Below are 27,678 nucleotides of genomic sequence, written 5' to 3'. Positions count from 1 at the left end.
CGACTGCTTTCTGAATTTTAAGAAGCAGGCAAAGGAAGAATATCAGCCTAGTTCCAATTAAGCTTTTGTGCAAACTCCAACCATTCGTTTCCCAAAAAACATTTGCTCCACTGTCCAGGTTGTCATCCTGTTACAAATACATGGTGGCAACACCCTTCTCACTAACCTCCCTAACACCACCCTAGATCTACTAAAATAATCTGTTCAATAGGTTGCTTTCATGCCTTTATTGTCCGATAAGTGCTGCAGCAACAAATGATGGAAGTAATGCTTAATAAATTATACATTCTCAGTCAAGAGATCTGGGTTAAATCCATCATGGCTGGGTCCAAACTGGGGTGGCATAGTGAGCAAAACAAAAATGGAATTAAACACAGATCTCTTGACTGGGGGTGAGTGGCTGAAAAGTTTCAGCACTCCTTCCATCATCTTGTTGTGTTTGCTATATTCGCCCTAAGTTGCCAAGGTTATGCCCAGACATGGGTCTTTTGATCGCTGGGGCACTAGATTCGAGCTAGCCTGGCTGATGACGGGTTAAATCCCAAAACTGGTCCCAGGATGCTCGTTTCCAGTCCAGGGAGGACATGGCCAGGCAGTACGAGCTGGACTGTTCCCATGAGGCACAGGGTCAAGACTGATTTGCATATGGCTGGATCCTAACAAGGGTGGAATAATGAGCAAAAGAACGATGGATTAAACCCAGATCCCTTGACTGGGGGTGAATGGTTGAAAAGTTTTAGCACTTCATCCATCATCATGATGTGTTTGCTTTGTTTTCTGGTTAAGCACAACTACCTGCTCTTGGCAGTTTAAGGCTTCTGTCTCACCTCATCTCATGGACGTACTGGCTTCGGTAATTTGATATTGGAAACTTCAATTACAATAGATATCTTAGGTTTGCTGTTCGCTGTTTCAGATGCATAATTCGAGAGGAAATATGTTTAGGTGAAGTAATTTATATTTATTTTTACGTGTATCGGGCCTTTTCAGGATGGTGGTGGTTACGAACATACAGAGAAATGAGATCAATGCAGCGAACTTGAATAATGATGAATGCTGATTTGGGAATGGGGATGTAAGTGGGTAAGAGAGGTTTGCAGTGTGAGAGGGGAAGGGGAGAGAAAGAGAGAAGGAGAGCGAGAGAGAGTGTGTGAATTATTTATGTTTTTGGAAGAAACAGCTTCAAATCAATATTGTTGGTAGTCAGATAGCAGTTGTCTTAATTTGAATAATATAGAATTGCACCAGTTATGTCTGTGCACTGTAAGTACAATAACAAATCTGAAATGTCAAATATTTGCTTCGCAGGGAGGTCACTAAAATCCCAGACCATCAATGATAAGTTCCCACTGAAATTTCTATCACACTCCCCATAGAGCTGCATCTCTGCCACACCCTTCACTTCACTGCCGCGATCCTCACTGGAAGCTTCATTCAACCACTCTTATCCTGCCAACTATAAACCTTCACGCGTGATGGAGTATACTCACTCACCCTCTGTATCAACCAGTGTAAAACGTTATTGTGTACAGCATTATGTTAATTTGTAGCTGGATTTGAATAATATGTCACATACATTTATTATACTATAGCAATGCAGAAGTCTAGCAGTTTTGACAGCTATCATTTGTAACACTACAAACAAATTAAGCACAGAGCCAAAATTAAGCATATTTCCCGGTCAAGTTCCATTAGATACCTGGCGGGAGCCCAATGATACCACTCTTGTATCTTTCCCAAATGGACTCTTCTGAACCTCGTGCACAAACTGGGCCAGTTGAGAGTGTGTTCGGCTACAATAATAGATCTGCAATTGGAAGAATAGACACAAGGTTTGAAAAAGAGCTACCAATGTAAGATATAATCATATCAGTCCAATGTGGCATGTTCTCTAAACCTTAAAAAATCTAAATGAAAACTCAAATTAACTTAGAATTTGCAAAACAGTGATGCACTGACATCATTTCTCTTCTTCATTATTTTTAGTGCATATATCACTATTTCACCCTCCTTCTCTGATGCAGCCTGGCTGGAGAATTGCATTTTTTACCTTATTGTCATCAAACTTTGGAAATGTGTGTGGCAAAATGGATTTCAGAAAGACAAGAACTGTTCTAATGTATATGCCAATACCTTGGACTAGGTTCACTAGCAGCACCTCTGGATGGCATTAAAAAGGAATGGACAGAGACCCAATTAATTTCCTGGAATAAATAATATAGTTAAATGGCTCAATATGCAACATAAGAATGCTTACATGTGGAATGACCGCAGTATCAACCAATAACTACCAGGGAGTCTAATGCAAAGAATTAGAATAAATGGCACATTTTATGTCTCAGAGGAAGGACTGCCGTATAACAGAATAATTTTTCTATAAGAATAGTAAATAATTAGAGAAATTACAACTTTGATCATGAGGACACATTTACTGTCCAGTACGCTGTGAGTAGGTATAGGATGGTCATCTTGAAATGGGGCTGATCTGATGCCATATAAATGCAGTGGCAACATTAAACAACATTTGGTATAATTTATAATATTTATCTGATTACATCAGTAGGAGTAGAAGTATTGGCAAAATATATATGATATACCACCATGTTGATAGATCTCAAAGACTTAATTAAAGATTAAACTGGGTATTTACATATCTTTCAACTACTTGGGAAAGATCGTTCAATTAGACCTACGTTTTGCAGACCCAGACATATAGTGAAAAGTCTCCTCAACATTTATGTAGTATCCTGTATATTGGGTGTATGCTTATTTCCCACTACTCCATCTGTAGAACACTCTGGTCTGATGTCATTTGGAATGCTGTTCTATGAAGCAGTCAGTTGGAGTAGGGCTGAGTGCCTAGCTGGGTGCTCCTGGTGGGGCTATATACTGATGTACTACTGATCTCCCATCTATCTTCAATAAATCTACTTGAACGTCACCAACCTGCGTGGAGTCAGTTACTACATTATTTTGGCGACGATTTGAACTAAAGAACCTGTATATGCTACCTCTGAACACCACTGAGAACATCCTGTGTTCCTACTCTCAACCTCAAGTAACTTCAAGCAACCTTTGAAACTACAATTTGCTCCAACTCTTCTTCTGGCACACATCAGCCCCACCAGTGACCAACCACTGGTCGCCCTCAACACTCAAGTGCCAATTCCTGTTTCTTCAATGAGGGTAAGCCTGCCAGTATACGTCCTGCGTGATTTGTTTGCCTGTTACATGCTTACACACTTGCCTGCTGTTTCTACAGTGTGTTAAAAAGACTTCCTTAGTAACGCAGGCAGCACCTCAAGTTTTCACCTTTGTCTATCAGATCGGACGGCCTTTGCCAAAACGTGCTTGCGACCTGGGATGAGACATTCGTGGGGCTACATGTTTTTTGCTGTATTTCAACTATCGGACTGTACTAGCAGTGGGGGTATGCAGTGAGCAACAGTGTCCTCTCAACCCTCAACAGGTCAGTTACTGCTGCTCCTATCAACAAGGAAGGTACTGTCTTGTTTTGTGTTTTTCGCCTGCACATTGTCAGGTTCAACTCCACGTTCAGTACACTGCGCACACCTTGCCTTTCATCACGCTGCTACTCTCAAAGTATGCTCAAGTCTACAAACTGCTCACTTAACAAACTCTCATCAAGCATATACTGCCGAATCATGCCTCATTATGTTCTTTTCCACATCGAGGGCACATTTACGATAGAAAGCTGTTGTTTACATTTCTTCAAGGTGCGTTTTAAGTTCGGCGATAATTTCAAAGTGTGAGACATTTTGTCTTTCATTATTGGGGTCGTTTGAGCAACAGACCTCTCACCTGACTTCTGTTTGTTTTCAAATGGAGACGCGTGTCTCTTCAGCTTGTTCGCACTTACCTGCATTGTTGTCTCGTGCGAAGCCATTCACTCATGCTCTTCGTTTTCAAGGTTCTGTTGCTAGGAACACAGGAGCTCTTCTGTGGACATTTGGGATCACGCTTACGTCGAGAGCCACCCGGCGCGACGTAAAATACGTACTGCCATCTTGGACTTGGAGTGTGCTTTTGCGTGTTACAAGTTGGGATTTTTGTTTTCTGGTGCCATCTGCCAACCATGACGCTACGCTTAAGGACATCCTTTCCGTGTCATGTTCATCATGGTTTGATGATCGTTGTATTCCCCATTAAAGCAACGCTCTACCATCAGACGTAATGGCAGATTCTGTCCTCAGGGAACTCTGAACGGACTGGACTGTGGTGGCGTTACGCTTTTGGTGAGTTCATACCTACAACCTTGGTTCCCCGTGGTCTCCGGTCTGCGTTTCTATGGATCTACTCGGACTGATGCTTCGTGGAGACATTTAATCGCCTGTCTCATTTGTTCGCAGTAACATTTTCCCTTGTGACAAATGGTTTTCTTGGGCCGTGTACTTGTATGACATGTTATGTTTTTTGCAAACAACATCTTTGTTCTACATGCATTTTCTGTCCATAGAACGAATTAGGTTACAGTATTTTAAACATGCAAAGGGTTTTGCTGGATAATTCTCTTTCATAGCACATTTGTTTGTGCACTGGTCTAGGCGTACTTATTTCATACTATTGCCCAACACAGCGTGTTGTGTGCTTTGGTTCACATCACTTGACTACTTAACGTTTTTGCCTCTAGCCGAGGTGTCATCATACAATTTTCTGTTTGTTTTTCACAGTGCACATACAGTACCTCAACCTGTTGTGTCACATAGGAGTTTCTCTTATCATTACAGTGCATATTGTTATTACCCTTTATGGGGTGTTACGCATGTATTTTGATCCTTTTGTTTCTGTGCACAATTTTGACCCCTCTGGAGGTGTGTTTATTGGGTCCACCCATCATCCTGTGCATAACTTGACCTCATGTCGAGGTACGTTTTTAACACATACATGTTTTTTGTTACTCATGACATTACATGTATACCTTCACTTCAGTGCACATTTTTACCTTTCTTAAGGTGTCTAGTGTAGGTTAATGTTTTTTTTTCGTCTACAGTGCACAACTACTCATGACATTCCATGTGTTTACCTTCACTTTAGTGCACGTTTTAAACCTTTCTTAAGGTGTATAGTGTAGGTTAATAGTTTTACGTCAACTGTGCACAAAAGTTTTGGGTATCTCGTTTTTCCTCTGCAGTTTCATATTTTACCCTGTTGGGTGTATAGTTTGGGTTTTACTGCAGTGGTCTATTAAGACTGGGCATTTATTTATTCTGTTTTACATACTTATTTTGCTGTAGCCCAGTACTTTTCAATTGTATTATTTATTCTTATGTTTTTTATTGTATAGAGAGGAAGGAATTCTAGATTGTTTTTCTCTTCTTCTCTATCATCTTATTTTCTCCTGATGTGGTTTACTCTTTTGTGTACTTTCCTGGCCAGTTCGTGCACAGAGGGTTCTCATTGATGGTTTCTGTTTCTTCACTTTATTTCTTTTCGCATTCATCAGAAAGGAGGATGGGAAACGGGTTTTGTATTTCTGTTTCTCATTATCTAGCTTTACTTTGTTTTTTATCTAGCTTTACTTTGTTTCTCTAGCTCTCTTCTCTTTATTTCTGTCTACATGGTTATACACCTGAATATGTTCTTTTGCTTTTATTAGAAAAGAGGATATGTAGTATCCTGTATATTGGGTGTATGCTTATTTCCCACTACTCCATCTGTAGAACACTCTGGTCTGATATCATTTGGAATGCTGTTCTATGAAGCAGTCAGTTGGAGTAGGGCTGAGTGCCTAGCTGGGTGCTCCTGGTGGGGCTATATACTTATGTACTACTGATCTCCCATCTATCTTCAATAAATCTACTTGAACGTCACCAACCTGCGTGGAGTCTGTTACTACATTATTTCATATACAAAACCTAACCAAGAATTGTTTTATGTAAATATTCTTACACTGTATGCAGTGCAACGGAGTTTAGAGAAGTAACTTTTGACTTTACGAAAGCCAATGGATGATGGATATAGCACTGATGTACTTTGCTGTTCTGTTGTTATGCTGCTCAGTTTCTGTTTTTTTAATTTTTTTATTTGTGTTTTTTGTTATGCTGTGATGTGTCACTGCTGTATTTGTTTGTGTTTGGATCGTATGGTTGTGTAGTACTTTTCTATGCAGTTCTTGTTTGGATCTGTGTTGTTCATGCTATTGCTCTTTATCCCTATGTTCTGTTTGATGCTCTGTCTTGACAGTGCAGCTGTCCCCACACAAAATGGGAGAATCACCAGGAGAGGAACTTTGGCTCTGCTCACATGTTGGGAGCCAGGAGTACATATTTTTACCAGGCATACGTTGTGTGCTTGAACAAAAAAAGTACTTGCCCTCCACACATGTGTAATCATTTAGTTTATTTATCCAGCTGCCTGAACTTGAACTGTCATGGGCAAAGATATGCCATTGTCTGGCAGCAGCACAGACAGCAGCAACACAGACACCAGCAGCAAAGATGCAAAACTGTTGATTTTACTGTACAAAGGCTTGGAGTTACACATTGACACCTCAACTGTGCTAACTCTTTAACAGTGTGACCAAAGTTGATACTCCAAGGTATCAAACAACATCTTACGTTAAGCCCGCCCTGATACTCAACTCGAAATTAATTTAACTAGTTGGGGTGTGCAACTTTATTAAAGTTGGTACTTTGTTGCCTAGACTCTTGTGTGCCCTTAACAGTGGAGCATGGGGTTTGTCCTCACGACAGCTCTCTGCCCTCCTGAGGAGATGTGCTAACGACTCCCAGGAAAGGAAACAAAGGATGCTTGCATGGGAGAGGTGTTACCTCTCTTTTGCAATCAATCAATCATATAATTTGTAAAGCGCACTACATACCCGCAAGGGTTTCAAGGCGCTGAGGGGTGGGGAGGAAGGGGGTGCTGTTGCTACTGGTCGAACAACCAGGTCTTGAGTTGTCTCCTGAAGGTTAGAAGGTCTTCGGTTTGTCGCAGGATGAGTGGGAGGGTGTTCCAGGTCTTGGCGGCGCAGTGAGTGAAGGATTTGCCTCCGGCTGTGGTTCTGTGGATAAGTGGGATGGTAGCCAGGCAGAGGTCTGCGGAGCAGAGATTCCTGTTGGGTACAAAGAAGGAGAGTCGGCTGTTGATAGGCTGGGCCTGTCTTGTGGAGTGCCTTGTGTGCGTGGATCAGGAGCTTGAAGGAGATTCTTCTGTCGACAGGGAGCCAGTGCAGGTTCTCAGGTGGGTGGTGATGTGGTCGCGGCTCGGGACGTTGAGGATCAGGCGTGTAGAGGCATTCTGGATTCTTTGCAGTCTGTTGATGAGCTTGGTGGGGGCTCTGGCGTAGAGGGTGTTTCCGTAGTCGAGTCTGCTGCTTACTAGGGCCTGGGTGACTGTTTTCCTTGTGTCTATCGGGATCCATCTATAGATATTGCAGAGCATCCGGACGGTGTTGAAGCAGGAGGAGGAGACAGTGTTGACTTGTTTGGTCATGGTGAGTTTCGAGTCGAGGATGACTCCCAGGTTGCGTGCGTGTTTGGTGGGTGCGGGGGGTCCCCAGTGATGTGGGCCACCAGGAATTGACCCACGCTGAGTGGTTGGGCCTAAGGATGAAGATCTCCGTCTTGTCTGTGTTCAGTTTAAGGTGGCTATCCTCCATCCAGTCGGCGACGGCCTTCATTCCCTGGTGTAGGTTGGATTTGGCAGTGAGGAAGCCAAATGGATGTTAGCTCAAAAGGCAAGCTTCAAAAGAGAAGTTCCCTTTGAAGGGCAAATGGTCCTCACTTGGGAGAGGGGCTGCTCTATTGTTTAGGTAGACAGGCTGGTACAAGGTACAGGGAACGGGTAGCCAGTTGCTAAATTGTTTTTTCAGGAACGTGTAGCCCCTTTGGTGTCCATACCTCTGGGTTGGGTTAAGGAGCTCTGAATGCCAAGAGAGGGGTTCTGCCATGTTGGGAGTGGGCAGAATGGTGCACCGTGTGATAGCCAGATGCCACACTTTTTCCAGGCAGTGATCATCAGGGGGGAGAGAACCAAGTAGCCTATTGGCTATTGACAGTGTCTACCCTACCAGCATTTTATGAGCATAAAAATGACAGCCCTGGGGCCCAGAGCTCCGGTCTCAACATATAACTCGACAGACTACGCCAAGATTTCCTCCGATATAATAGAGTCATCTGTAAAAATGCACATACCCCAGTTGATATACTAATACCCCAAGCCGGAGTATGCTCTCATAGAAAATATGAAAACGGTTCCACCGCTAGCGTGAATGGCAGCAGTGAAAAGGCCACCCATGTCCAGTAACTTACTGAATCGACTACGATTTAGAGAAGATCACCAGGTCTGTATATATTAGGTGTACCCATCTAAGAATCTTCTATTCCAATCCCATCTTCCAAAGTACAGTAAACAAGAACGGCCACCCCAACCTGACAAAATCTTTCTCCATTTCAAGAGAAGCCACTACAGAACATGGGAACTCATGCAATGACTTATCAATTACTAGAAAGAGCTGCCGTAGGTTTAAGTGGGTACTGTGCCCTAGAATAAACCTACATTGGTCTGGTTGAACTAACGCGCTAATGTTTAGTATTAACCTGTTCGCAAGAAGCTTCCCTTAAATTTTGTAGTCCGACGTCAGTACTGAGAGCAGTCTAGAAGACTCCACAACTAGTGGGTCTCTCTCCATCATCTGTAGAACCACAATTGTCACCTCACTGTTGGTATCTAGCAAAGCTCTCTTGCGGAATGCAAATTCATATGTGTTTAATAATTTATAAACTAATGATTCTTTAAATTTAGAGTAAACATCTCATGACAAATCATCCACCCCAGACGTCTTCCCCCTAACCAACTAATCAATAGCCAACTGTATCGCTTCTAAGTTGGGAAAGGGGGGATATAATGCTGTTCTTTGTTTATTAGCACTACAGCAGCAGAGTATAACTTTATGTTGTAGTCAGCGAAGTCCTTGTTAATTTTAAGTTGCATGTGCAGACCTCCCAGGTAGGTGACCTAATGACAAAAATGAGTTCTGCTCGATTTCAGAGCAAACCATGAAAGCAAGAAGACGTCCAATCTTTATTTTCTCTTCATGTGGTCTAGCCACCAACTCCTTATAGCTTATCCCACTATGTCTTTCAAGCAGTACTTTTCAGCATGATGCCTCTTTTTAGGATTGTTCACCACCTCCACTTCCCATTCGTGCATCTTTTGCTCTAGTGCAGTTATTTGACAGGTTAACACTGGTTTTATCCCGTGTTTTTAAGACATCACAGTCTTAAACGTGTCCCATTCAATGGAGATATCTCTACCTCTCCCTTCAATTTCTATGAAGCAGTGGGAGTTCTGTTCTCCAATCAATGACCTAAAGGGGGCATTTAGGTACGCAGCTGTTTGTAGTTGTCATGTTGGTATGGAGGTCGAGGTCTGATAATCAATACTCGCATCCACAGAGAACTTTTGTTGGATAAAGTTTGAAGGACAGGAACTATTTGATTTTCTGCCTGGCTTACCAAATGAAGAAGCAAATGATTTGAATGAATATGAAATATGTATTATGAAACTGGATAACCATTATTGACCCAAAATATCCACCATCTTACAAATATTTTATTTTGGCAAACGTATGCAAATGAAAAATTAACCAGTAGAAGATTATATGACTATTTTGCTTAAGTTGGCCTCATCCTGTAAATTTGGAAACAAATTAGATAAACGAATTGGAGACTAGTAGAACAAATTAGGAAAAAGGTAATTCGTTCTATCAGCAACAGTGGCATGTGTGTAGTAAACAACAAGCAAGATATTGGAGGCATAAGAACATGTATATGTATGGTTTTGCTAATGAGAAAAATGAGAAATGTCAATTTAACATAATTTGGTCGGATGTGTTACAGATGCGGTATTGCAGGTCACATGGCACATAAAAATTGTTCTGGTTGAAAAGTAATATGTAAACTACACAAGCGTAATGGTCACTCAAGTTAAGTGTTGCAGGAGCATGAAAAGCAAAGGGAAAATAATTGACATTGGACAGGATGACGAAGGTGAAAAAGAATTAAGGGCCAAATGTACATAGCTTTTTTACCATTCGCAAATGGCCCGATTCACAGAACTGGGGCATCTGCAAACGAAAAAAGGCATTTTTCAATGTACAAAGGCCTATTTTGCGACTCTATAACCCATCACCGATTTGCAAATTAGGTTTGCGATTCGATATTGGGAAGGGGCATATTTAGGGCCTTCTTTTCTAATACTGAATCGCAGTGGTTGAATGTTTTGTGACCGAAATGTGATTGCAAAAAATTTGCATATTATCATCTACTTCAAGTAGTTGGTAACCCATTCACAAATGGGAAGGTGACTCAAGGGACCTCTTCCCCTATGTGAATGCCTGTAAAAACAATTTTAAGAGCAAACTGTGGTCCCGTGGACCACTGCCTACTATTAAAAAATGTAAAGAAAACAGTGCATTTTTCTTTTTGAAACATATCCTGTTTTTCGTTAAGGAAAATAGGCTGCATTTAATAATAATAATATATTTTTTTAAAAGCATTGCTTTAATTGAAAAGCAACCACAGCCATGGTTGTCGGGTGACTCCAGCAGGCTACCATCTCTGTGATTTTTTGTGATTCTCAATGGGTCGCGAACCATGAATATTAATGAGTTCGGTCTATTTGCGACCTACTGGGAATCGCAAAATGTGTCAAGGACACATTTGTACATTGGCGTTTGTGATTATCAAATAGCAAATTTTTGCTATTCACTATTTGGTAATCGCAAACGATTACCAACGTACATCTGGCCCCTAGTGAGTTACACTGTAAGCATCCGTTCATGGCATGTAGTGCTGTAAATTCAGTTGCTTTGCATACTCCTGCCATCTACTGTTTGATACGGATGCATACAAGTTGTTTTTCTTCGAAGACTTCAAGTAGTGACACTACGTCTAGAGTTGTTAATATAATTTCTTCTTCCCATGTCAAATCTGCACGGATGCTTAGGATATGTTTAGTGTCCATGATATACGAGGGGATGTTATGAACCAAAGGTATGAGGATACTGACCGTGAGCTACAATATTTTCTTGGAGATTAAAACTGAGATTTACACACAGCACAAAAGTTTTCTGAAATATGTTTGTGGTCATATTGGGATTGGGAGAACTGCACATATGTTTCTGTTGATTAATAAGCATATAAGCGGAAATATACAACGGTTATAACTGTGTATTTAGGATGAACCGAATCACATTTTATTTTAACACATGAGGGTTCCTTTCTATATTATGTCAACGCATAGAAGTTTTGTATGTACTCTAATGATATATAATCTTTTGAGCATGATACCCGTCCACTGTACTTGAGTTCAGAAAAGATACTGTGTAATATTGTATATTTGGTTTTAAACACAGGAGGGTTTCTATTTATACTGTGTAAAAAATATAATTCCCATATTTGGAGAATGTGTACTTGTACCGAAGTACACACAATCGTATATGGGATATGGCACATGACACCTGTCTAAGGCACGAGTTTGCTAAGGACACTGTGGGATAGTGCACATTTTATTTGAACGCGTTGCTGGCGTTGATAATGAGTACGGGCTTTGATAAGCCAGATCTCCAGATAAGAGAATACATGGATGTTTAGTCTGGGTAGATGCCCTGCCTCTACTGCTAGACATTTGATGAATACCCAAGGTGCAGTAGTGATTCCGAAAGGGAGGACTGTAATTAGTAATGTTTAACATGCTAGCACAAGTTTTAGGTATTTGTGATAGCTGGGTGTATAGGAATGTAAAAATAGGCCTCCTTTAGATAGAGTGCTGCCAGAAAGTCGCCTTATTGTAGAAGTGGGAACCCTTCTTGGAACGTGACTATATAAAAGTGCTCTGACAGGATGCAGTGGTTTAGGGGCCTTAGGGTTAGAATGTGCTGTAAAGATCCGCCCTTTTTGAGGATTAGGACATATTGGGAGTATACTCCTGACCCCTAATGGCATACAGGGATAGGTTTGATAGCTTCTTTGAGAAGAAGAGCTTGAACTTCCTGTCTGAGCAGTGTTTGATGTTCCGGTGATGACCTGTGGGTGTGAGGTAGAATGGAGGCGTGGTGATGAGCTCCAGAAAATAGCCTGTTGGATAATGTCCAACACCCACGGGTCTGATTTCATGGAGTGCTTTGTGGGTAGGAAATTCTATAAACTACCCTGACAGGTGTTATATGGTCGGGGGAGGAGAGGGAAGTCATTGTTTGGTGGTGGGTGATCCACTGCATGGAGATGCACCCTTTCCTCTACACATGCCATTGTTCCCCTGTAGGAGCCTCTAAAGTACCCTCCTAAAGAAGAGTGTTGGTTATGACTACTAGGAGGAAATACTTCAAGCTCCTCACTCACACACAAGGCACTCCACAAGACCGGCCCTGCCTACCTCAAAAGACGGCTCTCCTTCTACACCCCAACCGCCAGCTACGCTACGCCGACCTCTCACTCGCCACCGTCCCACGCATCCAAAGAACAACCACCGGCGGGAGATCCTTCTCCCACCTCGCCGCCAAGGCATGGAACACCCTCCCACTGAGCCTACGACAGACCCAAGACCTGCTGACCTACAGGAAGACACTATAGACCTGGCTGTTCGAACAGTAGCGCCCCCCACCTCCTTCCGCCCCCCACTCCAGCGCCTTGAGACCCTTGCGTGTATGTAGTGCACTTAACAAATGACTGATTGATTGATTCACTACAATGGTAGGAGGTGGAGGCATCTGAAGTAATGGTTTTGGGTCCCTCCATGGTAGTTGGAGCGCTGGTGATCACTAGTGAGTCTGGTGGTACTTGTCCCCCTAATGTATGTGGGATATGTTTGAGAGGCCTTATATATATATTGGCTGGTGTTTTGGCGCTGAGCAAGAGGGTGGGATAACCGAACCGGTCGCTCAGTGCCAACCACAGCAAAGAGGCAGTGGGGGTCTGAGGCCTCCTGAAGGGTGTGTGTTTTTTAGAATGCTTAACACAGAGTTGAGGGACATAGGATATCATACTCACGGACTGTTGAGTAGGTGTCACGTCCCTCATCTGGTAGTCTATTTCGGGTTCGGAGTCAAAACTGCCCTCAACGGAGAACACTTTTTCTTCGGCTCCGAAAGCTTCAGGCTCTTGTTCTTCATTTTCACCGTCTTTTTCATGACCGAAGATGATAGGAGTGTCCTAAATGCTGCATTTCAACCCGACGTGCTCAACGGTCTCAGAGTGTTTCCTTCGAGTGGAAGGAGTGACAGTCCTCGCAATCTGCTTCTCTGTGTTCCGGTAACAAACACAGATTACAGATCTGATGCGAGTCGGTCCATGGATAATACGCATGGCAGCGAGGGCAGAAATGGAAGAGAGTCCCTTCCATCACCAGCAGGGCATTCTCTGGAGAACCTGGTGGAGAGTGAATACGATGGTCATGAAGGGCGAGGCCCTGATGGGGCCTCCGTGGAAGCATGTTGACTTGAAGAGCGATGAAGCTTTCCTCGATACGCAGAGTAGTAAAGTGCAATTGAAACAATACCAATGAGGATTAGAGTGTGAAACGAACCGAAAAGAGCACTGTAACTGTCTCGACGTGGGGCGCAAGCACACATGTCCAAACCAAACAATGGAAAAAAACTAAATTTTTACAATAGAGTCGAAGCGCTCGTTAAGAGGAGTCGTTATTCGAACTTGTGACTCGAAAGACTTCTTCGAAGAAAAACAAATTTCACACATCAGCATTCACAACTAGGTGGCAGGAGTATGCAAAGCATGTGTTATCTACAGCTACACATGCCTAAAACATATTGTTGCAAATCACTGGGGATTAAGATGGTCCACATCATAAATTGTAAATTGTAAATTGATACTTGTATAGCGCACTACTCACCCGCAAGGGTCTCAAGGCGCTTGTACGAATACCGCTGGGGAACCCGTCCTGGCTTTCCCTGTGAGGCGTCCACTCCTGGGCACCCCCAAGGTGGAGGCCTGGCATCCTTAGCGTTGTGGGGGCCGTTGTGGAGATTAAGCAAGCTATTGCCCAGAGTTGCAGAGTGGGACTCCATGATTGGAATAGGCACCGAGGCGAGAATTATCAGGTCCGTGGAATTTTTGAGCCCAAGACCCGCCGAGGCGGGGAATTGAACCCTGGTCCCGGGCAAGACCTCTGCATCAGGGTCTGCCGCTCTAACCATTGAGCCACACTTCTCCACATCATGAAGTACTAGTCCAAGGAAAGATGTTATTTGTTTCTGGTGCCAAATTATATCTTCTTTAGATGTGTTTGAAGATACAATTTGAGTCACAATTAAGCTATTGAAGCCTGATGTAAGACCCATTGGATGTGGTGGTGCACCCATAAAGTTAGTACAGTACTTTAAGGGTGAACTACAATACATGAACAGACTTACTGCAGGGAAAATATATGTTACAGTTAAGGGAGACGCTGTGATTAGCTGGTTCCACCAGAGGGAATTGGGTACCGTGTAGGATCCTGGTAGATCAGGAAGATGGTTCATTTCTGTAAAGAATTCCCTGATGTATTCAGTGAGAAGTCAGGGGGCTTAAGTGGTTAGGTTCATAAGATTAAAAGTGAAGAAGGTGCATCAAAAAGTTTGCAAGGTAGGAAGAGTCTGATAGAGATAAATACGCTTTCCCTTCAATAAGAGAATTGAAGTAATTAAGAGTTGTCAGGGGTTATTGAAAGGGCAGAAGAAACTGTGTGGTTATTTCCTGTTGTGATTGTGCTAAACCAGAATGGTGATATTAGTCTGTGGATTTGAAAAGGGCTGTGGTAGGGCTGACAGGCCTGCTGGGAGATTCCCAGTGGTTTTTTAGTTGGATTTAGCCTCAGCGTACCAGCAGGTCAAGTTACACAATGATGCAATAGATTGTACAGCGTTCATGACTTTTAATAGAACATATAGGCTTAGAAGGTGGTCATGGGGGGGCGTGGCCAGGAGCCGACGAAGATGGCCGCCTAGTCACCGAGCTCCGCCGGGACGATTGTTGTCCCCGTTAAATCCGCTAGCCTGATCCTTGCTGGTGCGCCCGTAACCTAGCACACCAGCTCCCTCAGGAGTAGGGCTGCCGTTCTGGGCTTGGAGCGAAGTCTGAGCTCCGAACAGGACTGGAACGCCGCCGCCTCGACCACAGCGGCTGCCCCAAGATCGCGCGTTGGAGCCCAGGGGCCGGCGTCGCCAAACTTGAGGCCCCGGCTTGCGGCCTACCTCGCAGCCATTGCAGATACTGGCTTCAACATCCCGGAGGAGGGCGGCGCCGGGCTGAGCGGATGTGGTTCCCTGTGCCTGCCGAGACTGGGTAGCGGAGGACCCGGGTGAGCTACAGAGCGGGTGCAGACCTATGGAGCGGCCGGTGCACCGAGAGCCAGGACGAAGAGGACCCCCTGCACTCACTTCGCTTGCGGCCGGCGCCCATGCTGAGGTAGGCGTCTCGGCTGCTGCGGGAGCGGGGCGCGGCCCCTGAACTCCGAGCGGAGGAGCGGATCACTTGCTCCTACTGGCCGACCTCTGAGCACCACCGGGGGACATCCTGAAGAGTGCTGCCTGTCGAGGGCATGCTGTGACCCATAGCGGTGCGGGGCCTGCTCTTGTGACCAGCGACGCGGACCCGGCTGGTGAGTGGACGCATGCCTGCCAGGGGAGCCCTCTGCACCAAGTGACTGCTCGTCCCCCGGCCTGAACCGACTAACTGCACAGGGGGGTGCGATACCTCACGGCCACAGGACAGTGTTGTGGGAACGCGGGATTTTGGCGCCAACATCGAGGATGAGGCCTAAGTCGGGGCTAACGACCCAAACAAATAAACTGGACAAATATGCGGTGGCGACTGGCCCTGCACAGTCCGGAGCGCAGGGGGGGGGGTTCCGCGGGCGCGGCGGAGCCCTCACTGACCTCCATAATGGCCGCCAAACAAACACTGGGCACCACGCTCGAATCAAAAATGGACAAAATTATGATTGAGGTAAACCTGCTGCACACTGACCTCGGTAAGACCACCGACAGGTCCAAGACCAATGAGGCGGACATCGGGGAACTCCGCGAAATGACTGGAAGGGCGGGTAAATGAACTTGTCCACCAACACCGCCTCATGGCCATGAGGCTGGAAGACCAGGAAGGGAGGGCCAGACGGAGTAATATACGAGTCGTAGGTGTGCCGGAGGATTCAGAGGCGCACAGTACGGAGCTGTTTCTAGAGGACCTGATCCTTAACCACCTGCGGCCCAAGAGACTCTCCAAGTTCTTCACTATCGAACGGGCCCATCGGGCCCTGGTCCCCAAACCCAAGCCTGGCGGCCTGCCGCGAACAATAATTGCCAAGGTCCTAAACTACCGAGACCGCGATGCCATCCTCCAAGCTGCCAGACAACAGGGAGACCTGCAGTACGAAGGAACCATGGTCCGGTTCTTTCCAGACTTTACAATGCAGGTTCAACAGGATCGACGCTCGGACATCGGGGTGAAAGCGGCACTCCCGGAACGTGGTATCAAATACATGTTTTTTTACCCCGCGAAACTCAAGGTTATATCGGGGGGCAAATCGAGATTCTTCACTTCTCCAGAGGCGGTCCAGGAATGGCTCGACGGGCTGGCGCCGGAAGCGCCGGCATCACAGAACCGTGGCAACTGGAGGGAACCGGGAGCACCATCCCCAGGGTCGGCAGCGGAGAAGCCAGCAGAGGCCGACCGTAGTCAGCAGTCATGGCGCTCCAGATCAAATAGTCCCTGTTGGGACTCCCCTCACGACGACCCAGCATGGTGAGGTCTTGCCCTGCGGAATCATGTTGCGTTGAATGGAACTGCACGAGCGCCCACAGCGGTAAGACTCTGGGCTCCTAAGGTGGGAGGCGGTTGCATTCCTCCATGACTATTGTACTCCTGAACTGACTCGTGCAAGGCGGTCAACCTGAGGGACTTATACTTTTGGGGACACGGGCATGGCGGCTGGAGTTGGGTCTTTGCACACGTGCTCACTAACAGAGTTTTCCTCGGGGGGGGGAGCCGTTTGTTCTCTCCGGGGTGGGGCTGGGCGACAGGCGCTCTGCTAATTGGGGTTGTGGGTAGTTCGAAGCCTACGGAGCAGGGAGCAGGGTGGGGGGATTGTTCACAGGGTGGTAGTTTTCCCTGGGGTGGGATGGGGTCTGTGGGCCACGGGTTTATAGCCTGTGTTAATGTTTGCACTCAACATGACTGTTGGGGGGTAACTGGGGGGGGAGGGGAGCTGGGAAGGTTGTACGGTCAAGTGTAGCTCATATAGTAAGTCTCGACTTATGCACCAGGTCACGGACACATGTTCCTCCACAAGGCAACGGTTATGGCTAATAGGTGGGAAAAAAGTCTCAAAGTCCTAAGCTGGAACGTTAATGGGCTAGGGGACAGACTCAAACGTACTATAGTCCTACAGTTCATCAGGAGGTACCAGCCGGACGCAGTATTATTGCAGGAAACGCACCTCTTGGGGAACTCGTGTCAGGCCCTCAACAGGTGTGGATATACCCTTGCAGTTCATTCAGGCTTCACTTCAGATTCCAGGAGAGTGGGGATACTGCTGCGTTGTTCACTACCCATCCATATAGATCACACTGAATCAGACCCACTGGGCCGCTTTGCGGTGTTGTCAGGCAGATGGGAAGGCCGCCGCCTAAACCTGCTCTCAGTCTACATCCCACCGGGCCTCCAAACCCGAGCGTATGCTGACCTAGGTACCATGCTACTCTGCCTCCCTGACGGGCATTTGATACTGGGGGGTGACTACAACGCGGTAATATCCGGCGCCCTAGACAGACATCCCCCCAGGGACATACCAGTTGGACAGACATGGCTGGCTAAGTTTCTAGATGCTTTTGGGCTCACCGACGTCTGGAGACTGCTCCACCCGACAGACAGCCAATTCACTTTCTTCTCGGGGCCACATCGCACATTTTCCCGCCTCGACTACATCCTCACCTTACTGCACCACGACATGACGGTACGTGAAGCCACCCATTTAGCGCGAGGCATATCTGACCACTCACCAATTCTCACACACATAACCTTTGGGGCTCGACGAGAGGGTTGCATTACACCGATCAGCGCCTGGCACCTGAAGACCGAGGAGACCAGGAAGGCACTCACCAAATCCATCACCCACTACTTTAATACTAATGTAGGGTCCGTGGACTCCCCGGTCACCCTATGGGAGGCCTTTAAAACGGTACTCAGGGGGGAAGCGCTGTCGACCATAGCAGGTAGGCGGAAAGATAGAGAACGACAAATCACCACAGTAGAAACAGACCTGGCGTTCCTGGAGCAGGAGGCCAGTGACACCGGGACACCCGAAGCACTTCATAGGCTGCGGCTCAAAACGGCTGAATACAGGGAACTGGTCACGCAGGAAGCTCAGACGGTCACCAGACACAAGATGGGACGGATATACGATCAGGGGGACAACGCCGGGAAGCTAATAGCCTGGCTCGAAAAGAAGCAGCTGGCCAATAGAGTGGTCCCCGAACTCCTCACGGCCTCCGGGACTGTGGTCAAGGAACCCCGGGAAATAGTGGCAGAGTTTGCGCGCCACTACCAGCAGGTATATAGCTAGGAATCTGATCGTCCAGAGGAGGACTCAGTGGCCCTCTTGACGGACATCCGTATGCCCTGCCTGTCCGACGAAGACCGCGAAGCCCTTGAACGCCCGCTTAAAGCGTCCGAGCTCCAGCGTGCAATTATTGACCTCCGCCCGGGTAAAGCCTTAGGGCCTAAAGGCCTCCCAATAGAACTCTACAAATTGCAACCAGAAACCCTCGGCAAACACTTAAAGCCCATGTTCGAGGAGAGTAGGCAAAAGGGAATCTTGCCACGAGACCAGCGTCTAGCGACAATAGTGGCGATACCAAAGGAAGGGAAGCCCAGAGAGTCCTGTGCCTCTTACAGGCCAATATCGCTACTCAACGCAGGGCCAAAAATCCTGGCCAAGACGCTCGCAAATAGACTCCAACCAGTCCTATCCACCCTGGTCCATCCGGACCAATCAGGATTTATGCCCCGACGTAACACAGCGCTTAACATTCGCCGCCTTAATGGGGTGCTTGGACAGCGGCACAGGCTGCAGGAGGACGCAGTGGTGGTCTCCCTTGACGCCACCATGGCGTTCGACACCCTAGAATGGCCCTATATGATAGCAGTGCTGCGCAAACTGGGCTTTGGACCACTCTTTATATCTTGGGTGCGCCTCCTGTACACAGAGCCATTGGCCCAGGTGGTGGTGAACGGGAAAGCATCGGAAGTCTTCACCCTTGGGAGAGGGACTCGACGGGGCTGTCCTCTCTCTCCCCTCCTCTTTGCGCTCTCCCTCGAGCCCCTCGCGGCCTGGATACACAGGACGTCTACCTTAAAGCTATAGCATGGACAGAAGGATGGGAGGACAAAATCTCCCTCTACGCCGACGACATCCTTCTGTACCTGTCTAGACCTCGTAGGTCTATCATGGCGGCGCTTGACATCCTCACGAGGTTCGGGAGGAACTCCGGGTTTCGGATTAATTGGAGTAAATCCCTCCTCTATGTTCTGCATGGCGAACCCCCGAGGCTCCCCGCCACCTGCCCTCTGGCGCTGGCTACAGACGGCTTCCAGTACCTGGGTGTCTTTGTCTCTACAGACAAGACGATGCGGTACGAACGCAATCTTCTTCCGCCCCTCAAGCGGCTCCAGCGAGATGCTAAATTCTGCCAGAACCTCCCCTTGTCCCTCTTGAGCCGCGCAGCCCTCTTTAAGATGGTGGCGCTACCGAGGTTTCTATACGCGCTGCAGAATTATCCCGACCTCATACCCAACTCATACTTCACTGCAGTAGAAGCGGCATAGCGGGACCTACTGTGGGCCGGGGTGCCCAGAATCGCACTACGCAAACTTACGTTGGGGTGGTACGACGGTGGGATTGCCCTCCCTGACATCCGCAAATACTATTGGGCAGCACATCTAGCGGCGATTAACCAGGGGACATACAGTGACGGGGGAACCCCCGGGTACGGCATGGATAGGTGGCTCCTTCCTGGGGGGAACTACGAGGTTGCGCTTTATTCCAAGCCGGGTAGACACCAACTCACAGGCCCGACCCAGCACTCGGTACAAATATGGCACATTGCACAGAAACATTTAGGCTGGTCAGACACCCTCACCATGTCGACGCCTCTGTGGGCCTCTGAAAAACTCGGCTCTCTGAGACGCACCAGGGGATTCCATAGCTGGGACCTGATAGGCATCTCACAAATCAAGGATCTCTGGGGGCCAAAAGGAGTACACGAGTTCGCGCACCTGCAAGCAGTATACGACCTAGCACGCGCTGAGTATTTCCGGTACCTACAGGTGCGACACTCCCTTATGGCTAACATTCCACCGGGCACTACCCTACCTCAGGCCTCGCCACTAGAGGACAGGCTGTTCGACGGGCACATCCCAGAACACGCCATCTCCCTCACATACAAAAAACTGATTAATAACCCCCTGACACTCTCCTCCCCCTGAAAGACAAATGGGTGGCGGACGGGCTGGAGATAGATAGAGTGGTCCTATGCTCTTGCATCACCTAGAGAGGTGGCTATCTCGGCCCGATTACGGTTGGTCCAGCTGAAAATCCTCCATAGAATCTACTTCTCATGTACCAGACTAGCAGCAATAGGGAGGGGAGGTGATGGGCTCTGTAAAAGGGGCTGTGGGCGGGTAGGCACCTTCTTCCACATATTATGGGAGTGTCCACAAGTGCAAATATACTGGAGGCGGGTGGTACAGTGTATGCAGGAGGTCTGGGAGGTCGAGATTCGTCTTGAGGCCAAGCGATGCCTCCTAAACATCTGGGAGCCCACGGACCTGACATCGAAGGGGAGGACCTGGGTCACCCTGGGGCAGATGGTGGCTAAGAGAAACATTGCGAGACTCTGGGGGGCCCCCAATCCACCTACTCTGCGGGACTGGCAAAGCGACATGGATTGGTGTATGCTACAAGAAAAAACTGTTTACACAACAAGGGGGTGCCCCCGCAAATGGGGAGAAATCTGGTCCGGCTGGAACAAATTCAGGGGTCACATTTGCGAACCCCCCATGTCCCACAAGCGGGCCCAGAAGACATATACTGACCTGTTCCCCCTTGTGATGCCGACCGGCCACAGAATACAAATGGTTAAAACATAACTGGTGTTGTACCCACCACGAGACTACTGTAGCTCACGGACCACCTTACTACTTGACCTGTGCTATTGGGGTTGTTCTTATGTTGGGGATAGTTCTATAAAATTCAAAACCCTGTTCTACTGCACTGCATCCTGCATTCCATCTCCTTTACATCCCGTATTCTGGCTGGGGCTCTCAGAAAGACACGGGTTTACGCCACCTGGCCTCCGGGATGCCGGTATGAATGGCTGTGTTTCATTTACAATGTTTCGTTCAACCGATGTACGATGCTGCCGGCCTCCGGGTTGTAGGCAATGGGAGCTGTGTACCATTAATTATGCAATAAATCGGTTTGAACACAAAGAAAAAAAACAAAAAAAGAAGGTGGTCATGTGGGCTAGTTTTGGAGGCCTCAGTCTTTCAAAGGGTCACGGACATCATCCTGTGTGTTTTTCCAGGAGTGAAGCTGTATCAGAATGGTGCATTAGTATTCAAGAGGATGAAAGAAGATGGTTTCAGAGGGAGTAAAAAATGTAACAGATTATTGGACAAGGGCGTGACACTCAAGGTTGAGAAATCTAAGTTTCACAAACTTTGCTTACATGGTACATACTTTTTCGAGAAATAGTTTGATAGCTAGGAAGGAACTAATCAATTCGATCAATGTAATGCCAATTCCCAGGGAGAAACTTGATTCATTCAAGGGTTTAGTTGCATTTTTTTGCTTGTTCAAACATTTTCTGAGAAGATTGTTAAACAAAATGTAGAGTGTGAGTGGCGTGAGCTAAGCAATGAGGGATTTCTTAGGTTAAAAGAGGAAATGGAAGGATTACAAAGTTAACAGAGTTGCTGTCTAGAATATGAGAATGTAATATGAACAGACACAAGTGTTAAAGGTCTACTTGCCACTCCTATTCAACGAAATGGGAATGAAGGAAGAACTGCTTCCTTCATTTCAAAAAGGTTCTAATTTAGATTTCGGGGAACAGGTAACTCCGTCACAACAGGGACGGATATCCCATTTACTGAAATCTAAATGCCAATATTTCCTGTGGGGTTTAGATTTCAGCATGCTTATGGTTTCATGTAGATTAGAGAAGGGACGTAGCCTCTGCAATGCATGAAAATGTAACAGGAAAACTTAAGGCAGAAATTCCCATGTTATAGAACATTTACTTTCATTATTTCAAATAGACTTATTGTGGATTAAATGGAGACTTAAATGTATCCTACAGCAGAGTATTATCCTCCTTACAGAGTAAAAAAGTTACTAAAATCTGTTCAAACACCAATGCTTTTATAGAAGGTGTAACACACCTTGGCAACATGATCTTCCTCAAAGTCATCTTCATCCTCCTCTTCCAACCTGGAAAAATAAACACTGCTTTTAGCAGGTTAAGCTTTTCACATAAAGCAGACATTGTGCTTGGTAGAAACGCATGCATTTTTCCACAGTGAGGTTTACAACACACCAGTTTTTTTTTCACCTGAATCAAAGTATAAAAATGATTTCAAGGCAGCTGGTGAATATAAAGACTGTAGGGTATTGAGCACACTTACTGCAAAGTTTGCAAGTCTCATCAGCCTACAGAGAGGCACGGGGCATTGTTTGTATCTTTCATTCTTACCGCTCGGTCTTCAATCTTTACTCTGCTTAAAAAACTGTGACGTCACCCTTTCTCTTGGAGTAGCGGTGCCTTAGAGCCTGCTCGGATACTGTAACTGAGCTCCAATATTATAGTCCAATAGAAGATGGAAAAATGCACATAGCAGCATTATGAAGTTAAAGAAAATCCAAGGACGGACATGTTCAGACTCTGCTTTAATTGTGTGGAATACCTTATCCACTTGTGCATTAAATAGTGCAGCATAAATGCAGATATAGTTTTTCAAATACACGAACATCTACAATCCTTTTCCTACGCACCCAGCATTTAGAGATGTTCGCATGCAGTTTCCAAAGTTAAGGACTCTGCAGCTGGATGAAATACACATTTGTTTTTACAGACTTGTATGTTTCGGACCTGGCCTATATGCAGGAAGCCTGTCTGTCACTAGTGTAAAAAAATTATATAGTACTGAATCACTAATATGAAGATATGCATCTATTTACAAGGATTAATTTACAGACGTATCAAACTCCAAAGTCTCAACGAGGAGGCTTCTCCACGTTGGAACATTAAGTAAGGTAACCTTGTAGACTATTGCCTCCTGATCACACCATGGCACACCATGCAGTCATACTGAAGATGGCAATTACATATAAACTGCAGGTTGATCCGATTATGGGAAGTTGGAATCAACGTCTCCAAACAAATTCTCATCTGCGTATACTGTATCCTGTCAAACTTCCTCATAAGAGACACTAAAGTCAGCCTGGTACACAATTCTCAGGTCCACACCAAGCAGAGCGTGTATACAATATTGGTTCACTCGCACTTTATGCCTCTGAAGTTGTAATACACTTTCTTAATTTCATGTTATTCAAGTATTAATTCCAGCATCCTTTAACAATGGTCTTACCCAGGTCCTTTCTTCTTTTCATCATCACTCTCGTACTCGGCCAAGATCAGCTCCTCGTCTTGCTGATCCAATGGATGAGTGGCTTCAGAGCCGTCTAACGCCAACATCTGCTTGCTGAGCTGGAGCAGGCGCTCCGTCTCGTCATCTTCAATCCTCTGGAAAGCAGAGTAAAGGAAAGTTACTATATAGACCCAATGGGCTCGAGCACTGCCCCTCATAACCCCATGTGCAGCTCTATTCTGAAATCATGTATGGAGATGTGAGCTATTTAAAGCTACATACAAGCCGCGGACGTTGCATCTGAAAGCATGAGAGGCCACAATACTATACCATAGCAATGGTGAACAAAGAAGTCAATACATAAATCAAGCCTACTGGCGCACATTTTGCTGCTAGTGAGCATGGAATGGTACAGGCGGTATGATCACCAAGACAAACCTGGCACAAATTGATTACACAATATTTTTGCTGTATTTACATAACAATCAAGAAAATACATTTTCTCTGCTTTTAGCAATAAAAGTTAGAACTTTGCATATGGAGAAAATAATCCTCTGTAATACATGTGAGAACTGCACAGTATTGCCTTCTCCATTTTATTTCCACCTAGCTTTGTTTTTTCCCTCATAAAATGTAAAATCCTGGAAGTCGACAAGAGGTGCTCTATGTTTTCTATGCTATACACCATCGGAGTGCCATCAGATGAACGGTAGGCTTCCAATGTTTATCCTGATTCTGCTTCAATGTGGATACTGTCCCTTTAATCCACACTATGCAATGGATGGGGACTTGAAGGTAGAATGTAGTTTATTGACCTAGCCCTGTCACCTTGTGCAGAGGATGCCTACTGCATATCGTGGCTTAAGCTCCACTCATGCTCACTTAAGTAGCTCTTGAGTTTGCCATGCATGAAGGGTGCATCCGCACGTGTCTCAGTGTGTGCTGGTCTCTGTGTGAGACCAAGTCTGTGTGTGTATCTGTGTGTATTTTTCGCTGTATGTCTGTCTGTGGCCCCATCTGTCTTGATGCGTCTAGTTGGTTACCGCATGCAAGTCGTATAATATGGTCCATATGGACTCCTTGTTATTCTCTTTTGAGAAGGGTGGACATGCCACCCTGCAGATACCCGCTTACGGGACACCCTCTCGGAATATTATCTACATGGTGGGTGGGGAGAAGTCCCCATCTTATTTGTTTTGTAAGAATACGATTCCCCCGTATTAAATGAAGAAGGCCTCTAGTTGACTTTGTCTTCCTTTTGTGATCAAGGTGGGATGCCAAATATTGGTTCAATTAAGCTACTATTCATTGCACAGTGTCCGGCACCAAGGTAAGGGCTCTCACAGCAGTAGAGGAGAGGGCATCTCACCGGAAGAATAAGCTCTGTTGAGAAGCTACCATAGCTTCAGATTGGGTTGAAATCATAAAACCTTGACATAAACAAAATGTGACCCCCTAACAATTGCACAATGTGCTGAGAGTGAGCGCTCCTATTCAGCAGCTCGTACAATGCACGTGAAAAGCAGTACTAAAGAAGGTACCAGGTTCATCATGCGCAAACAGAAAAACAAATAAGATCCTCAACACAGTGTTTCACCACTAAAAAAAAACTATCGAAGTTAATTATAGGCAAACAATAGCTCATCACGAGTTACTCTGACATCATTATTTTAATATGGCAAAAAAATAAACACGTTTGGGAGGCACTCAAATACATTAAAACAAACAAGAAGTTATATATAAATGCTTATTTTTTATTCTTGATCTCTCTTTTGATTGTAATTATTTCTCCATCAAAAATTAGGTCATATCTTCTCAATGACAGACAATTGGGACATGTTTGGAAGAGATTCCCCCATCAACAATGCTTCAGTTATTCAATAATCCCAATATAAATCATGCCTGTTGTAGAAGTCATTAGGATATCCACAGTGCCTATTCCCAAAGTTTTCCTCCGAGTACTTTTAGTTGCACTTTGAATGATCAAAGTGACTTGAAACGAGGAGTATGAACTATGTGGTTGGAAGATGTCATCACCATGCTTTGATGATTGGTAATCTCTTGAAATGTATTTAATCAAAGCCACAAAGGTTTTAAGGATTTAGGCCATGACTCAATTTTACTTATGCCCCTCATGTCGTTTTCAGTAGCGGCCTTCAAAGCAGGTAGATGAACTCTCTCAACTGCATAGATCAGACCTGTTATAAGTCAGTGAACAGATTCAAACTTTTCCCATAAGACATTAGTGGAAAAACCTGGGAATACAAATTGTGAGTAACTTAATGATGCAATTAGTGGCGTGGCCAGGCAAGATGGCTGCCTAGACTTCTTCCACAGAGCTCCTGCCGATCAACTAAAAATCCTGCATGATGCTCCATCATCGGCAACAAATATAGCCAATCCAGAGCTATGTGCTACTCCCCTCACAATAATCCTGCAAGGTAGACAGAGGATACTATGACAGGGACCCTCAGAGGAGAGAGTTGGAACTTGCACTTTGTCCACGATCCCTGATCCCTGCTGGGAGGCGGAAAGACCGCGCAGGAGCGCTATATCTGCAGCCGAGGAGTCCCGCAGCGCGGGATGTGCTGGCCTCGGCCCAGGTCAAGATGGGCCAGTCTTTGCCCGTCATAGATCGGAAGAGGCCGGGCTGGAACACTTGGTCTTTCTGCCCAAAAAGAGCACTCTATTTGTTTTACTGCCGGTGAGTACCCAAGGGGGTGACCCCTAGTAATTCTTGAATCCACCTGGGCATTTCAAGATAAACTCATGACTATAACACTACCCGTGATTGCAAGGCCTGCTGTTTTGAACATAAGCTCCTACACCTTTTTTGGCCAATAAACAACAAAAAGAATATTATATATCTTTGGTGACGATCGTTTTTCCCTCTTCAAGATCGAACTATGGGGAAAAGAAAGGCTGAAGCAAAACAGAGGCCCCCACAAAGTCTGCACCTAAGATGGCTACAGGCTCAAGTTCATCTTTAGTGAACTACCTTAAGGGGAGCGATGGGGGCAATTGAAAAATAGATATCCACTGTGGATTCCTTAAATGCAGAAACTAGGGGATAAAGGCGGAGAGTAGAGACAATTTTAAGAGAGGGACCCCCAACACCCAAAGGAACTGAACGTCGATTGCCTAAAAACGGCTGTGTGCAAAATGTATCGGACCATGTGTGGGTTAGTGATGAGGACAGTGATACCCAACTCCCGCTTAGGCGACCTAGAAACCCAGGGGAAGATAAAAAGGCAGTACAAGATGGTCATATAGGCATAGAAATTGTGAGTAAAAAGCAGCAGAAAAGGGTAACAAAGCGGAAAAAAGTAATATCATCACATGTAGGTTATAGAGTGAGATTACACACTCCCACGGAGCCTTACTGCTCAAAAGATGACTTAAACAAGTTATCTTTTGCTCTCAGGCCTCGAGGCATGTGATTGACGGGAGGAGTCTATGGGCCAAGGAAATGTAAACTCTGGGGAAGCAGTTCATATGGAGATCTCGCAGGAGAAACTACATGGAAATAATGTAATCTCCTGGAATATTGCCAGACTGGGCACTAAGATGTCAGATTGTAATTGGGTCAGCTACATCAAGCAGTTTCAGATCATCTGTCTCCAGGAGACCTGGCTAGTGAACTGTGACTGTTTTCTTGAGGGGTATAAAGCCTTTTATGTCCCTGCGATAGCATCTAGCAGAGGTAGACCTAAGGGGGGCATGGTAACGTTTATTTCGGTGGCACTCTCTTGTAAAACACGTAGAGTTTTAACAGATAACTCTGGTATTATTGGTTTAGTACTGAGTAGAGATAACTGTCAGGTTGGTCTGGTGAAATTTTATAATGCAGTTAATCGTAGAGAAGTGTGGCTCAATGGTTAGAGTGGCAGACCCTGATGCAGTAGTCTGGACGGGCCCAGGGTTCAATTCCCGCCTCGGCAGGTCTCGGGCTCAATTTCCTCGGACCTGATAATTCTCGCCTCGGTGCCTATTCTGATCATGAGCCCCACTC

The 27,678-nt window shown here is 45.8% G+C and overlaps 1 protein-coding gene across 1 annotated transcript in view; it reads right to left on the bottom strand.

Annotated features, from left to right (window-relative positions):
• Positions 1–27,678, bottom strand: part of DDX11 (DEAD/H-box helicase 11) — a 430,817-nt gene that overhangs the window by 257,427 nt on the left and 145,712 nt on the right. The window contains exons 5-7 of the mRNA XM_086952822.1: positions 23,667–23,821; positions 22,461–22,509; positions 1,700–1,807 (exon numbers count right to left, since the gene is read on the bottom strand). Of these exons, the coding sequence (XP_086808948.1) occupies positions 1,700–1,807; positions 22,461–22,509; positions 23,667–23,821 (312 nt within the window). The remainder of the gene's footprint in view (positions 1–1,699; positions 1,808–22,460; positions 22,510–23,666; positions 23,822–27,678) is intronic.

The sequence above is a fragment of the Lissotriton vulgaris genome, chromosome 1_2 (genome assembly GCF_964263255.1).
Source record: "Lissotriton vulgaris chromosome 1_2, aLisVul1.2, whole genome shotgun sequence".
In the NCBI taxonomy this organism is placed as follows: Eukaryota; Metazoa; Chordata; class Amphibia; order Caudata; family Salamandridae; genus Lissotriton; species Lissotriton vulgaris.
This window is presented reverse-complemented; position numbering and strand designations above follow the sequence as displayed.